Source organism: Bufo bufo, chromosome 2 (genome assembly GCF_905171765.1).
Source record: "Bufo bufo chromosome 2, aBufBuf1.1, whole genome shotgun sequence".
In the NCBI taxonomy this organism is placed as follows: domain Eukaryota; kingdom Metazoa; phylum Chordata; class Amphibia; order Anura; family Bufonidae; genus Bufo; species Bufo bufo.
In genome coordinates this window covers 71,079,272-71,096,990 of record NC_053390.1, presented here as the reverse complement: position 1 = coordinate 71,096,990, position 17,719 = coordinate 71,079,272, and the positions used below count along the sequence as shown (strand labels likewise).

Sequence of the window (17,719 nt, the reverse complement as noted above, 5' to 3'; positions counted from 1 at the left end):
TATGGGGTTAACCCCTCCCATGCTGGTAGCTTGGAGACATTTTGCGGATCAGAACCTGGGAGTGCAGAACATGCTTTAGGAGGATGCATTTCCCTCATATACTAATGATGTTGCCCAGCAGTTAGGCCTCTTTCACATGAGCGAGTTTTCCGTGCGGGTGCAATGCGTGTGAAAGGGGCCTTACTGTTTGCTAGTTTTGGCCTAAGGCCCCTTTCACACGAGCGTGACAGATTAGGTCCAGGTGCATTCAGTGAAACTCGCACCATTTTGCAAGCAAGTTCAGTCAGTTTTGTCTGCGATTGCGTTCAGTTGTTCAGGTTTTTTTTTCACGCGGGTGCATTGCACCCACATGGAAAACTCGCTCGTGTGAAAGGGGCCTAAGAGTACGCGTACAGCCCTACGGGTGACAAAATCAGATGTGGACAACATCCCTTCAGAAGAGAGGGGCTGAGCCATTGTGACTACTGCGCTCAGCCACCCTGGGCTTCTGCCATAAGTCTCAGGCACTGCCCCCATCTTTATGGACAGCAGGCATGGCTATAATGTAGCTGCAGATCTTATCCTTACATACTCGAAATTCCTACCATGTAGCTTCAGCTCCAGAGACAGGGCCCAGGCCTTGGTAACTAGGCGAGGCATTTATTTCCCCCCTGCCCATACAGTATGTGGAGAGCAATGGCACTGAGTACTGTATGGTGCATTGTTTGGGTATTGTATAGACACTGCATGGTGGAATTATTTTATGCACTGCATAGCAGTATTACTCAGGATCTATATGCAGTATTTCAGTCATTATTATGGGATTTAAAAAACCTGTGAGGTATTATATGGCTACTGCTTAGGCTACTTTCACACTCGCGTTTTGGTCGGATCCGTCATGGATCTGCAAAAACGGATCCGTTACAATAATACAACCGCATGCATACTCTGGGGCTGTATTTTCCAATACTGTATGGAGGTATTATTCACTTATTGTATGGAGATTTAATTTGGGCAATATATGGCAGTACTATTTAGTAACTATATGGAGGTATTATTGGTTATTGTACAGCCATCTTATTTGAACAGTGCCTTGTGGAATTATTTGGGCACTGCATATCAGTATTAGGCTTCATTCACACATCCGCAATTCCATTCCGCATTTTGCGGAACGGAATTGCGGACCTATACATTTCTATGGGGACGCACGACGTGCGGCCCCGATCCTGAATTGCGGACCCGCATTTCCGGGTCCGCAATTCCGATCCTGAAAAAAATAGAACATGTCCTATTCTTGTCCGCAATAGCGGACAAGAATAGGCATATTCTCTTAGTGCCGGCAATGTGCGGATCCGCAAAACACACACGGATGTGTGAATGGACCCTTATCTTTGAGCCATGTCTGATGGTATTGTTTAAAAAACTGTGCAATATTATATGGCTGCTGCTTAGTGGTATTCATTTGGTGTTGTATGAGGGTCTTACTTAAGCACTGTATTGCATTATGTGGGCATTGTATGGCAGTGTCAGTTAGTTACTCTGGCTCTATTTTTGTTTACTGTGTGGAGGTGTAATTTGGGCAATATATGGCAGCACTATTTAGCAACTGTATGGAGGTATTATTTGGTTATTGTATTGCAATATTATTTGGACAGTATATGGTGGTATTATTTGGGCAATGTATATTAGTATTATTAGTGTATGGAGGTATTTATTTATTGATTTATTTATTTATTTGATGCACTTATATAGCATTTGGCTATTCCAAGGCAGTATTATTTCAGCACTGTATTGCAGTATTATTTCAGTACTGTCTTACTAGGGGGAATCCTAACTCATCTTTAGTCATGGCAGAAGCTTTGCAGATTGTCAAATGGATTCAGTTATCTGTATTCTAAAGGGAAGTAATTGTTTAAAATGATAGATATTAGAGATAAAAAGGCGATAGTTACAGTCACTAGACGGCGTAGGTAGGTGTCTTGTATATTTATGGCACTAAGGAAAGATTTGGATATCAGCTGGACTTTTAAACAGGTGACACTATCCTAATGGCTTTAGCCCAAAGTGCACGTCCTGCTTCCTTTGGCTCTGCCGTACACCAGTTATGTTAATACCTTGTGAGTGTATCGTTGTCCATTGATTACTCTAATAAAGTAAGCATGACTATACACAGATCAGTGAGCCCCGGCCCTCATCTAACCAGTAATGTTTTCACTATTGGGGTATACATGGCAAGATGTCTCCAGTGATCAGAGGTGCTGTGCTTGGTAAACTCTCAGGATGCTGCAGCGCTCAACAGAGTGCCAGCTGATCAGCAGGGGTGCCATTAGTTGGACCTCCACCGATTTGAGATTGATGACCTATCCTGGGCATAGGTCATGAACATCATACTCCTGGAAAACCCCTTTAAGGGTTCATGAACATGAACGTATGTATTTTGCGGTCCACAAAACACTATCTTTTTTGCGGAATGGCCATGTGGACATATGGAAACGGAATGCACGCACAGTCTGTGTTTTGCGAACCCATTGAATGCACGCACAGTCCATTTTTTGCGGACCCATTGATGTCAATGGTTCCATGTACAGACTGCAAAAAAAATGGAATGGACATGGAAAACAAATACACTGTGATATATAAATTCCTACCAAATCTCTACCTACCTTTAAGGGTAACTGTCATGTTTTCATAAAAAAAATCTATTTTAGCATATGTTACTGCTACAGCAGCATTATGCATAAAGCAATCTTTAGTTTCTTCACATACCACTGTTTTTCTTGAGTTTTTCCCTTAGTTACGGCTGTTTAAACATTTACAATATAAGGACCTTCTCAAGATGGCTCCTCTGCCAGTTCTCTGAGGCCAAAACTGCATTCCCTCAGGTCACATACACACTTGCTGTAGCCAGCAGCTCCCTGCCAGCCAATCAGATTGGATTACTGAGAGACACACCTCCTCACTCTGAAGCCTAATGCAGGCATGCAGTGTGAAGGACCGCCCCTCCGTCTTCCTGTCTTCTTAGCCAGAGACAGCACAGGGAAGGAACACTATGCCGACTATGCCGCGAGATTACGTCTCTCTAGCTTTGTGACGTCGGGGACCAAGGAAGGGATTCGGAGGATGCGGGGCTGTGCTGGGCTCCTTCACAGTGGACATGGTTGGGCTCCGGAAATGTTAGTAGCCTCATTTACATATATATAAAATAGTTTTTTTGACACAATAAAAGCACACAGAGCTATGGGGACTGGATATTGCAGATGTGCTAGCGGCCATTTAGCAGCCCATGTCCTCAGCTCTATATACAAAATCCAGGTGACAGGTTCCCTTTAAAGACTATAGGAGCCTCCTGCCTTTCTATAAGGACTGATTCAGACGACCGTATTTATGTGTTCGCATCAGTTCCGCAATTTTGAGGAACGAATGCGGACCCATTCATTTCAATGGGGCCGCAAAAGAAGCGGACAGCACACAGTATACTGTCCGCATCCATTCCAATGTTCCGCACTCCCGCAAAAAAGGTAGAGCATGTCCTATTCTTGTTTGCAATTGCTGGCCATGTGCGTTCCGCAACATGCGGTATGCACACGGCCGGTATCCGTGTTTTGCGGATCCGCAATTTGCAGAACTTAAATCTCTCTATCTGTTCTGTGAGCTCCAAAGTTGAAAACAAACATAATGGGAAGTAAGGAAAAGGACATCACAGCAGTAGAGTTTTGGCAGAAGGGAGACACCCTCTGCTTCTGAGTGAAATGCATCTAGCTGTGCAGCTGAAACAGAGTAATATGGCTGAAAAAAACATTAAGGAAGCTTAAAAAAGACCTGTTCCTTCACAGTTATCATTGTTCAAAGAAGCACATCCATTATGCAAACTTTTCTTTGAAAACTCAGGTACATTTTATCCTCTAGGGCCCAAGTCCTAAATTGCTTAGACCAAACATATCTATGAGGCTGCCTTTAACCAACAGAGGTCAAAGCAGTACCCTTTGGGCCTTCATCGAGACATGATGTCAGTATACACTTTTTTTTTTTACTGTATAGAAATTCATAGCTGAATACGCTTTCCTATCATCACGCATCACACAAAAAAACATATACCCTGCGGTATACTTCTTTTTTGCAAGGGATTCTGTGGTCGACAGATGCCACTATATGCTTCAACGAATGAGAATAGAGCCTTCAGGCAGTCTGGAGAATAGTCTACTGTACGGTAGATTTCCAGAAATCTTATTGCCTACAGATAAATCTTATTACCAGCCACCTCGTTATTCAATCTGCATGATGTAAATATTGTAATATCTTCCTATGAACGGGATGTAAAGTGAACCATCGGGGGGCGATAGGATGGTTTATATTCACATTTATCCCAGAACTTGTGTACTGATTAATAAGCAGAACTTAACATATGATGTGGTTTAGCAGCGGTGAATCCCTGCAGACTCCGCTCGTTGCTGTGCCGCAGATAAAAGTCTTGGGAACTTCTCCGGGAATCATTGCGGTTGCTGCTCCGAGCCTCGTCCTGAAAATACTGATTTACTTATTTTTTTTCTTGTTTTTGGGCGAGCTGAGCAATCTGGATTTGTGCCAACATAACACAGCGGCAGAACCTGCTTTGCCTTCTGATTCAACCTCATTATGAGCAGCTTGTAATGTCAGAGTGAAGGCGATGGATGAAACAGCCTCAGTATTAAGCCTTGTAATGGGAAAATAATGAATATTTAAATTATATAAGTACAAGCCCGTTAACCTGGAAATGCAAATCAGTCTGCTGATATGTCATTGTATGATATATGGATAAATAACTGATATTGCACAAGCTTACCTTTATATAACGGCTCTGCAGCATGCTGTCCCCGGAGATTATACTGTAATGAAATTCAGTAACGGCACATGGTGGTGTAACACAGGGCAGTGTCTAGGGAATTTTGCTTAGAGGGAGAAAATGAAAGAAAGCCGCCACCCTTCAGCCTTAGGGCTCATGCACATGAACGTATTTGTTTTCCGTGTCTGTTCCGTTTCTTTTGCGGACTGTATGCGGAACCATTCAATTCAATGGGTCCGCAAAAAAACGGAGGTTACTCCCTGTGCATTCCATTTCCGTATGTCTGTATTTCTGTTCCGCAAAAAAATAGAACATGTCCTATTATTGTCCGCATTATGGACAAGGATAGTACTGTTCAATGAAGGGCCAGCTGTTCCGTTTCTCAAAATATGGAGTGCACACGGATGTCATCCATATTTTTCCGGATCCGTTGTTTGCGGACCGCAAAATACATACGCTCGTGTGCATGAGCCCTTAAAAGGGGTATTCCAGGCTCCTGAAATTTATATCTGATCGGTAAGTGTCTGACTCCCAGCACCCCGTGCCATACAGCTGTTACCTGCAGCCTCTGGCACTGTGACTTTGAATGGAGAAGGAAGCAGATAGCTCCATTCAAAGTGTAGTGGCCGTACTGGGTTACTGCAGCTCAGCTCCTATTGAAGTGAATGGGAGTTGAACTGCAGTAACCCAACATGACCACTACACTTTGAACGGAGCTGTGTTTCCTGTTTCATTCACAGTACTAGTCCCAGCCTCGGAGACTGCAGGGAACAGTTGATCGGCGGGGTGTGGGGTGTCAGACCCTTGCCAATCAGATATTAATGGCGTATCCAAAGGATAGGTCATCAATGCCAGGAGCCTTGAAAAAAAAACTTTAAGTAAGACTGTTTACACATGGAAATATCTCTGCACCCATCTCATATCACTTCTAAGTTTAGTTATGCTTCTGGCCACTCCCTTACATATGAACAGTAAGCTTCAACATCAACACAACGAGCATCTAATCACACAGTCAGGGCAATGCGTACACTTGCTCTTTCTTTCAGGGATAAGTGTATACTACCACTATACAAAAACTAATATAAGTAATAAAACCACCATACAGAGAACAACTAGTGAGATACCAGTTCTATATATAGTCTGTCTACAGAGTATTATCACTATAGACTACAGTAGACATAAAAATTACATCCAGTGACACACAGGAGACGATCACTTTCCTTTTCTTCTCCTTCCGGTCCAGATTGTCATGATGACTTCTCTTTTCCTAAAGACTGGAAGTTTTATACCCAGACATCTGGCCTCTTGTTTTTGCATCTCATTCCCACCCTCTATTGTAAAGATAAGAGAGCAAAGTTTAAGCATCCAAAGGTTCATCACACAGGGGTTTCACAAGGCAACACCATTTGCGGAACATCTCTCATGAGTCATTGGAGATGTAGACCACTCATTGAATCTCTGAAATGCTGTAAGAGGCCTGGACACTGTGCATTGATCAACTGGTTAACACACACAACATAAATGCCCTAACTGCTCACCTGATAACATCAGTGGAAAACCTACAGACAATTTATCAAATAACATTTGTTGGTTAGGTCTTTGTGGATTAATAAGTTGAAACTCCAGGATGTAATATTATTATGTGACCAAATGATCTAATAGACTTTGTTGTGTCTTGTCTTGCCAGGTATGGGGGCAGAAGCCAAACCGGTTTTCCGCTACAGCAAAGACCAGCGTCCGACCACCTTACCAATACAACCGTTTGTTTTCCAGCATCATTTTAGCAAACCTAAAACTCGTCCTCTGCACAGCCACTTCACTTCTAGTCTATCCCAGCTGTATGGACTGACCAGCAATCGAACGTCCAGTCAACATAATGTGTCAGAGTCCCAATCATCAGCACCAGTCACTCTGGCCGGGCAGATGGAGGTCAATGTTGGCCAGAGTAGAGTGATCAATGTGCCTGGTAAACTTTCTCTTGATGGACTGACGACCATCAGAGATGATCAGAATGCAAAGCAAGCACCAGAAACAACCCGACCATCTCCACTGGGCAGTTATTCCCCAATTCGGAGTAATGCCATGTTCTTTCAAAGTATGGACTCTGGTTCCTCCAGCTCTCCATCTCCAGAAAAAGCAAAGGAGAATCAACCACCTAGAAGTCGCTCATGTCCAATCTCAGCCAATCTTCTGCCTTTAAGAGCAACACAGGTCCGAGGGACCACGTTACCTGGAGCTGCCAAACCCACTCGTAAATATGAAGGGTCTCCGAAGATGGAGGTGTCAAAGCCACTAGTCAAGAGAGAACCACTCAAGGAACCAAGCACACAAGTGACGAAGCATGGACTTCCAGCCATTAATTCTCTACCCCTGCTGAACACTGTTCTCCATGAGGTCACCCAGCCTGGCCAAAATGAAGAGGACAAAGCCAAACGAGTCCCTGAAAATATCATGCTCTCAAGACCTGTTAATGGTATGAAAACTTCATGGGTTACATTTTTTTTAAGTTTTATAATCCTTAAATTGGAATCCAGTTGTTGTTGAAATTATAGGTCTCCTATTAAAAAAATATTCTGTCGCCATGGCAACACTTTCTGTGAAACCAGTTTTCTCCTTTCTTGTTCTTATCTGTGCTAGAATGAAGAAAGTTGATTTCAATTTCAATCGCCTGATAACACTGAGCAGCCAGGATCAGGAAGTGTTGTCATGGGCATGGACTTCTCACATGCAACCTTGTGAAGAAAATTTTGCTGACCGTTTCAGGAATTATTACATTCTAGAGACGGAATGGACAGATAGGTCTATGTGCACATCCACCTATGGATGTGTGTGTAAATAAACCCGTAGAAAAGCCTTGGTCTGCTTGGTTTCCTGTTGCTCCTGTCATGGCTGCCAACCATGGTTACATCACTGTGATTGGGCATCTAGAGTAAGATGTAAAACACAGAGCAACATGAGCCCAAGGTGACCAGTGGTCGATGATGGGTTCTATTTACTGAAAACCTTTTTATTCAGTTTCCTTTTTGTCATGCATGTTGCTTATTCCTTCAGAAATTTATTAGAGCTGCGTGACATGGAAGGAGTACTTTAAGATACCCATGTGGTTCTTCAGGGTTGTAATTAAATGTAGACACACATTAAAAGGTATTTGTAGGGAAGAAATCTCCTAGGAAGTATGAACATGGAGCCTTCTACTATGTTGCTTCACAAGGACATCCTACCGCCATATCCCAGGATGCAAAGATCTGGCTGATATTTGTCCTTTTTTCCTGATACGTTATAGGAGACCAGGTCAGCTTGGCCTGTGAGCCTTTTGTTTTCCAGCACTGCAGGATCTGTATCCTAGGTTCCCACCACACATGGTTGTTGGTCAAGAATCTCAGGCTCCCTATCTCCTTGGACGTCAGGGGCTAACTTGCAAGGCCCATTGTATTTTCTCCTCTATTGCTATCACTAACATCAGTTGGAAATGAGCGCTGGCATTTGGTTGCTGCTTTTTTCACTTGACCTCTGTCTCTTCTTTACTAACCTTAGTCACTTCTTCCTTCTCTCTCTCTCTTGATTCTTTGCTCTTGTTGTGTGCGACGATTGCATAGCCAATCACCTGTCCCCTCAAGCCTTGAAGTGGAGGGAGTATAGACGCCGGAACCCACTAGGCCTCGGCCGAGTTCATGGACTAACAGGACTTTCTGGGAGTCTGGACAGAAAGCATGAGACGAAGACAGTGAGAAGGAACCATTTCTTCGACTTTCCAAGCAGTATCAACGGCAACCATTTACACTCACGCTTCCACGGTGCGAAGTGAATGATACTGAGTTACATGAGTATGATGGGGGTGGGCTGAAGACAATGGGTTAAAAGAAATGGGCAAGATTATACTAATATGACTAGAAAGGCAAGGAGAGAAATCCGAAAATGAATAAGCAAATGAAGAAATGATTGATCGATTAATTAATTAGTGAATAACTGACCAAATGAGCAACTACATGAGTCAATGTTATAAATGATATGAGTGGATAATAGGAATTAATTAAATAATTAAATGCAGAATGTACTTTAGCAATAAATGAACAAGTGAATGAATGAACGAATGATATAAGTATACATTTAGAATGAATAAATAAAATGCAGAGTGCAGTTTGGCAATAAATGAAAGAATGACTGACTGAATGAATGAACAACCAAGTGAGTCAATGTTATAAAAAGTGCATATGTAGGAATGAAGTATAAGAAGAGTGAAAATTTGGAATGAATAAATAAAAAGCAGAGTGTGGTTTAGCAGCGAATGAACAAATTATTAAATGAGCAAATGAATGAACAATTAAATGAATCAGTGTTATAAAGTGTGTACATCTAGTAATGGATGTATGATATGAGTGAAAATTTGCAATGATTTGTCTGGTATATATCAAGAAGGATTTTAGAGATAATCATAAGTAGAAAAGGTATGAATGTTTAGCAGAAGTGAATGAACGCTAGGTAGAAGCAAGATCTAGGAACGAAAACATGATACAATAATGACCAGTGTAAATTCTAGAATTAAATGAATAATAAGCAGGCAGAGGGTTTAATAAACATGTGGGAAGATGGATACAGCCGTAATGCATAATATCCAGTGGGATGAATGCATGAGTGAATGAATGAACACAATAACAATGAAAAATATTTAAATAACAAGTGAATAATATAATGCAGGAAGGAAAAAAGAGAGAAGAAGAGAGCGAAATAAGGAAAAAAGGAATGAATTATGATACTTATAGAGGGATTTACGAATTTGTGAATAATACAGAGAGCTGGAACTAGGAAAGGATACATTCCATATAGGGATTTGGAAATAGCTATATGCAGTGAATGAATGAATGAATGAATAAAGCAAGCGAAAGTTATTTCATATGGATCTAAGGGGGAATGATATGAAGGGAGAGAACCCAAGAAGTAAATGACTAATACAGGTGTCTGAATGAATGAATGAAAAAAGCAAACAAAAGTTATTTCATTGAATTAATGTTTCACATAAATGGATCTAAGGGGGAATGATATGAAGGGAGAGAATGAATGTCTGAATGAATGAGCAAACTATATGAAGACTTAATTTGAATAATATGGTGAAATACTAATTTAGGAAACAATGATTTGAAGAAAGATGTGTGTGGGATAAACGAATTATGTATTGTATGAAAAATAAGATAGTGAACTGCTAAGGAATGAATGAACAAATGAATGAATGAATAAACTATATCCAGGATGGATGTATAAAGTTACTTCTAGCAGTGAACAGTATTTGAGGAGAGCATGTGGTAGATTCAGTAGGTCTCAATTACTCTGATTCTCACTTTTCCTTTTATCACACATTCTTATTTGTCTTTTGGAATGAATTTCTTGACTTTCATATAATTCTCCTCGCAGACATCTTATTTTTCTCCTGCTCTCTCCTAACTGTTCTATGTTTTTTCTCCTCGCAGGAAAACCTTCGATCTCAAGTGACTTTTTCCCAGACTACTTCTCAGTGACGGAGCGCCCCCCGGCGGAGTTCTGCCTGTCCCCAGACAGCAGCGTTGAATCTGTGTCTATTGATCTCTTGCAGAAGAGGGGTAAGGTCGTTGGTGCACACAGAGGTCAGGAGCACTGTAGAAAATGCACAAATTGGGCGCCTTTCTTATAACTTCTCCCACCCCACTAAAATTGGGAATCAGACCAACCTGGAATGGGCCCTGTCTCTCCAGGTATCCCATAGCAGCCTCATGAGCACCCCCCCCCCCTCCCCCTATGGAACATCCACTCCAACATGTTAATCATACAGCACATAAATTTGCTTTGAATCTGCATTGAAACATGAGGAATTCCTCTAATTCTCCTACGACAAGTTATGAATGAATTGCTAGCAGTTTGCAATGAAGGTCCGGCTGGATGTTACCAGTTGGGGAGGGGGGTGTTCCTGCATAGTGTGATGCTATCCAATCAGAATTGCCAGTGTCAGACTGTGTAGGGACACAGCCCCAACTAGTAACACCCATCTGGACCTCCACTGTAAACTGCTAGCAATTCATTTATAACTTCTAGAAGTCACATAAACCAAGAAAACAGTGGGTTACCTTTAAAATATAACTTTTAATGATATATATATATATATATATATATATATATATAAAACGCCCATATGTTAATAGTGAAAATTAAATGAGCGGGATATAATTTACCCCGATTTGGGTAGGTTTGTGGTTGTCTAGGGAGGGGAAAGGATAGTGGGGGAGGGGGCTGCTGGGTCTCTGCCCCTACTACGCACCCTAATTGTAGAGTCCCTATCCTAACCACCGTACACCTCCTATACCGTCCCTATGTCCTTCCCTAAACAGTGCAATGACTGCCCAGCTTCGTCCTGAAGGGGGAGGAAAGAGGGGGGCAGGAGACCCTAAATCACAAGACCACCTACACCAGATGTTGTGTACCCAGGTCCCTGGGACACAACCAATCTATACAGCGCTTGGATTAATAAACCCTGCGTCCTGCATATCCAGGCACTCAGGCGTCACAATTCATGTAGACACCCAATTTCAATAGTGTGAGATCGATGCCGGAATATATGCTTAAAAGACACCATATGACAGCCCGACGCGTTTCTCTGGTCTTACCAGTTCATCAGGGGCCTTGACACATTGATGTCAGCAACAGAAATGGACTGTCCCTCCAAAGGAGGGGGTCAAAACAAGCATCACAAAAAAGATACACAGTAATCAGTAGCGAGAACTGTCTCAATATAAATGTCACTTCGCAACCTCCCAATGTATTGGCAGTATACCAATATGCCAAAACTACATAGGGCGGTTTGAACAAAAGGATTACTTATCTTTGGGAGAGACAGTCAGGGGACATGTTCCCAAGATTGCCGGCCTCGCATCGTGTTTCCTGCTGGCCTGGCAGCTGGATCCCGCGTATGGCAGTACCGCTCCAACAGCCGGCACGGGCGCACTATTTAAAGCCGCCCGCGCTGTCCAGAGACCGCCTATCCTTCCGATCACATGATCCATCACGTGACCGCAACGTCATGGTCACGTGCGGTAACATGTGATCGTAGGTCCTGCGACCACACTGCATCGGAATGAGGTACGTGGGGAGGCAGCCATGTAGGGGACGGGCAAGAAATGTTCGAACCCCGCCCACCTCTCCCATGTACAAGAGTACCCTACGGAGGTATTAGATATTAACCCCCGTGGGAGTAGAGCGGCAACTAATGTGCGGGGGTTAACTTAAAGGGCAATGTATCCCCACACCTTATATTAAACTAGGAAATCAAATCTATATATAGGGGCAGCTGTTCCTCACCTAGTAGTGCCAGAAACGTTGCCCAGAGTATTTAAATGCCAGTGGAGGATTCAAAGGCTATGAACTGAAATCATTCACATCGTCCCCTACCCATCACATAGGGATCTTACTGATGCATTCACTAGTCATGAGAAATTCCAAGAAGGAAAGTATGTCTCCACAGCAGGATAGGCAGAGTGAACTAGACCTATATTGAGAGCTGCGCAGGAGGCTCGGGGTTATTTCAAATGAAACAGCCAAATAAAAGCTGTTCATTTAGACCTCTTGGTTGGACACTTTTTAATTAAAAAATCACCAAGTTTCTCTTTGAAGGATTTTTTGGTCCCAATCTCCCCCCCTGGAAGGGGGTAGGACAGCTTCAATGCCCATAAACCGGACCCGTGAGTAGTCCCCCCCATGGGCCGATGTCACATGGCGCGCCAGGGGGGTATCTCTTCCTTGACGTAGATCCCCCAGATGTTCCGCTATCCTCCTGCGCAGCTCCCGTCTTGTCTTGCCCACATATTCAAGGCCGCAGCCACATTGTACCCGATATATTACCACTCTTGTACGGCAATTCACAAATTGTTTAATGTCATACGTTTTGTTAGTCACATGACTCTTAAAGGTGTGGCCCTGCCTGATATACGGGCATGCGATGCATCCACTACAATGGTACGAGCCCCGAGGTGGTCTCAACCAAGTAGTTGGTGCTGTAGTTGTCCCAGAGTAGTGGCTATGTACCACATGATCCCGTATGTTGTGTCCTCTGCGGTAAGTTACTTGAGGATTGGGGGTCACCACTTTGGCTATATCGGAGTCCAGCAAAAGGGTTCCCCAATGTCTCGTCAGAATTTTTTTGATCTCCTCCGCCCCCATATCATATGTACCAATCAGGCGTATCACATTTTTTTCGCTACAAGGTCCATTCGGATGCAATAGACCTGTGCGATCAGAAGTGAGTTCTCTTTGGTACGCCTTTCTCAGCACATGATCCGGGAAACCTTTTGCAAGAAACCTCTGACGGAGATCCCCTGCCTGTTCCTTAAACTGCCGAATAGTAGAACAATTCCTCCTCACGCGGAGGTATTGTCCTGTGGGGATCCCTCGTTTGAGTGGCTCTGGATGATAACTCCCCCAATCAAGGAGGGAGTTAGTGGCCGTCGGTTTTCTAAACGTTTCCGTGCAAATTTCCCCCTCAGGTCCTCTATCAATGTGAATGTCCAGGAACGGCAGGGACTGTACAGATGTCTCATATGTGAACCGCAGACCCAAGTTGTTTGCATTAAGGGTATTCACTAAATGTGAGAAGGTGTTCACCGACCCCCGCCAGATAATGAAAATGTCATCAATATATCTGGCCCACATCACCACAGATACGGTGAGCGGGCTAGGGGGGTCGGTGAACACCACCAGCCCAGGAACAAATTAGCATACGATGGGGCACAGGGACTCCTCATTGCGGTGCCCCTGAGCTGGTGGTAGTAGGATCCGTCAAAAACAAAATAGTTACATGTCAAGGTGAAATGCAACAACTTCAAAATGAACGCATTATGATTGGCAAACTGGCAGCCCCTAGTGGTCAGGAAGTCTTCCACTGCCCTAAGGCCCAACTCGTGCGGAATGGAGGAGTATAAAGCTTCCACGTCTATGGATGCTAGGAGACAATCATCTTCCAACATTACTCCCTCCAATCTTGCCAATAGATCACTGGTATCCCTCGTATAGGATGGTAATGCCTTAACGAAGGGTGCCAATACCTGGTCCACATAGACACCCACATTTTGGTTGAGGCTGTTGATTCCTGAAACAATCGGCCGTCCTTTGAGGGGGGACGTTCCCTTGTGAATTTTTAGTAGTGAGTAAAAAGTTGCTACTATGGGATATCGACATTCCAAGAATGCAAATTCTCGAACATTTCTTGCCCGCCCCCTACCTGGCTGCCTCCCCACGTACCTCATTCCGATGCAGTGTGGTCGCAGGACCTGCGATCACATGTTACCCCACGTGACCATGATGTTGCGGTCACGTGATGGATCATGTGATCTGAAGGATGGGCGGTCTCTGGACGGTCTCTTCCAAAGATAAGTAATCCTTTTGTTCAAACCGCCCTATGTAGTTTTGGCATATTGGTATACTGCCAATACATTGGGAGGTTGTGAAGTGACATTTATATTGAGACAGTTCTCGCTACTGATTACTGTGTATCTTGTTGTGATGCTTGTTTTGACCCCCTCCTTTGGAGGGACAGTCCATTTCTGTTGCTGACATCAATGTGTCAAGGCCCCTGATGAACTGGTAAGACCAGAGAAACGCGTCGGGCTGTCATATGGTGTCTTTTAAGCATATATTCCAGCATCGATCTCACACTATTGAAATTGGGTGTCTACATGAATTGTGACGCCTGAGTGCCTGGATATGCAGGACGCAGGGTTTATTAATCCAAGCGCTGTATAGATTGGTTGTGTCCCAGGGACCTGGGTACACAACATCTGGTGTAGGTGGTCTTGTGATTTAGGGTCTCCTGCCCCCCTCTTTCCTCCCCCTTCAGGGCGAAGCTGGACATAGGGACGGTATAGGAGGTGTGCGGTGGTTAGGATAGGGACTCTACAATTAGGGTGCGTAGTAGGGGCAGAGACCCAGCAGCCCCTCCCCCACTATCCTTTCCCCTCCCTAGACAACCACGAACCTACCCAAATCGGGGTAAATTATATCCCGCTCATTTAATTTGCACTATTCACATATGGGCGTTATATTTTAAAGGTAACCCACTGTTTTCTTGGTTTATGTGACGCAATTATAGGGTACCTGAATTTGATATCTGAGAATACCAGCTATTTAAAGGTTTTTCATAACTTCTAGAAGGAATAATAAAGGAATGGCACAACATAGAGCCATAAGAATAGATACAGTCATAGAATTGTTATTACATGGAGGATGCAAGTAGTCGCTAAAATAGACATGTCAGGAGAGGTGACAGCTCAGGATTTAGAGTCAAGTCACATCCAAAGCTGCATTCAAGATTCTGTGGGTTTCTTATTAGCTCACATACAGATGTAAAATTCCTTTTCTTGACACTTAATGAGTTAAATAAACAGTTGCAAGATTTTTTTTTCAATGGCTTCCAACTGCTTTTGTAACATGACATAGTCAAATTACAAACTGCTCCATCTGTACTTAACCACCTCCGGACCGCCTAACGCAGATTCGCGTTCCGGAGGTGGCAGCCCTGCGCAGAGTCACGCATATATACATCATCTCGCGATGGCCGAGATTTCCTGTGAACGCGCGCACACAGGCGCGCGCGTTCACAGGATCGGAAGGTAAGCGAGTGGATCTCCAGCCTGCCAGCGGCGATCGTTCGCTGGCAGGCTGGAGATGTGATTTTTTTAACCCCTAACAGGTATATTAGACGCTGTTTTGATAACAGCGTCTAATATACCTGCTACCTGGTCCTCTGGTGGTCCCTTTTGTTTGGATCGACCACCAGAGGACACAGGCAGCTCAGTAATATGTTGCACCAAGCACCACTACACTACACCCCCCCCCCCTGTCACTTATTAACCCCTTATTCACCCTTGATCACCCCTGATCACACCATATAGACTCCCTGATCACCCCCCTGTCATTGATTACCCCCCTGTCATTGATCACCCCCCTGTAAAGCTCCATTCAGATGTCCGCATGATTTTTACGGATCCACTGATAGATGGATCGGATCCACAAAACGCATACGGACGTCTGAATGGAGCCTTACAGGGGCGTGATCAATGACTGTGGTGATCACCCCATATAGACTCCCTGATCACCCCCCTGTCATTGATCACCCCCCTGTCATTGATCACCCCCCTGTAAAGCTCCATTCAGATGTCCGCATGATTTTTACGGATCCACTGATAGATGGATCGGATCCGCAAAACGCATACGGACGTCTGAATGGAGCCTTACAGGGGCGTGATCAATGACTGTGGTGATCACCCCCCTGTCATTGATTACCCCCCTGTCATTGATCACCCCCCTGTAAAGCTCCATTCAGATGTCCGCATGATTTTTACGGATCCACTGATAGATGGATCGGATCCGCAAAACGCATACAGACGTCTGAATGGAGCCTTACAGGGGCGTGATCAATGACTGTGGTGATCACCCCATATAGACTCCCTGATCACCCCCCTGTCATTGATCACCCCCCTGTCATTGATCACCCCCCTGTAAAGCTCCATTCAGATGTCCGCATGATTTTTACGGATCCACTGATAGATGGATCGGATCCGCAAAACGCATACGGACGTCTGAATGGAGCCTTACAGGGGTGTGATCAATGACTGTGGTGATCACCCCCCTGTCATTGATTACCCCCCTGTCATTGATCACCCCCCTGTAAAGCTCCATTCAGATGTCCGCATGATTTTTACGGATCCACTGATAGATGGATCGGATCCGCAAAACGCATACGGACGTCTGAATGGAGCCTTACAGGGGCGTGATCAATGACTGTGGTGATCACCCCATATAGACTCCCTGATCACCCCCCTGTCATTGATCACCCCCCTGTCACTGATCACCCCCCTGTCATTGATCACCCCCCTGTCATTGATCACCCCTCTGTAAGGCTCCATTCAGACATTTTTTTTGGCCCAAGTTAGCAGAAATTTTTTTTTTTTCTTACAAAGTCTCATATTCCACTAACTTGTGTCAAAAAATTAAATCTCACATGAACTCACCATACCCCTCACGGAATCCAAATGCGTAAGATTTTTTAGACATTTATATTCCAGACTTCTTCTCACGCTTTAGGGCCCCTAGAATGCCAGGGCAGTATAAATACCCCACATGTGACCCCATTTCGGAAAGAAGACACCCCCAGGTATTCCGTGAGGGGCATATTGAGTCCATGAAAGATTGAAATTTTTGTCCCAAGTTAGCGGAAAGGGAGACTTTGTGAGAAAAAAAAAAATAAAATCAATTTCCGCTAACTTGTGCCAAAAAAAAAAATTTCTATGAACTCGCCATGCCCCTCATTGAATACCTTGGGGTGTCTTCTTTCCAAAATGGGGTCACATGTGGGGTATTTATATACTGCCCTGGCATTTTAGGGGCCCTAAAGCGTGAGAAGAAGTCTGGGATCCAAATGTCTAAAAATGCCCTCATAAAAGGAATGTGGGCCCCTTTGCGCATCTAGGCTGCAAAAAAGTGTCACACATCTGGTATCGCCGTACTCAGGAGAAGTTGGGCAATGTGTTTTGGGGTGTCATTTTACATATACCCATGCTGGGTGAGATAAATATCTTGGTCAAATGCCAACTTTGTATAAAAAAATGGGAAAAGTTGTCATTTGCCCAGATATTTCTCTCACCCAGCATGAGTATATGTAAAAAGACACCCCAAAACACGTTGCCCAACTTCTCCTGAATACGGCGATACCACATGTGTGACACTTTTTTGCAGCCTAGGTGGGCAAAGGGGCCCACATTCCAAAGAGCACCTTTAGGATTTCACAGGTCATTTACCTACTTACCACACATTAGGGCCCCTGGAAAATGCCAGGGCAGTATAACTACTCCACAAGTGACCCCATTTTGGAAAGAAGACACCCCAAGGTATTCCGTGAGGGGCATGGCG

At 44.0% G+C, this 17,719-nt stretch overlaps 1 protein-coding gene across 3 annotated transcripts in view; it reads left to right on the top strand.

Moving 5' to 3' along the window:
• RUSC2 (RUN and SH3 domain containing 2) overlaps positions 1-17,719 on the top strand; it is a 69,300-nt gene that overhangs the window by 31,527 nt on the left and 20,054 nt on the right. For 2 of the 3 annotated variants that reach the window (XM_040421189.1, XM_040421190.1), the window contains exons 3-5: positions 6,486-7,271; positions 8,395-8,592; positions 10,261-10,389. In XM_040421189.1, coding sequence (XP_040277123.1) covers positions 6,486-7,271; positions 8,395-8,592; positions 10,261-10,389 — 1,113 coding nt within the window. The remainder of the gene's footprint in view (positions 1-6,485; positions 7,272-8,394; positions 8,593-10,260; positions 10,390-17,719) is intronic. The other variant, XM_040421191.1, reaches the window with a different exon arrangement.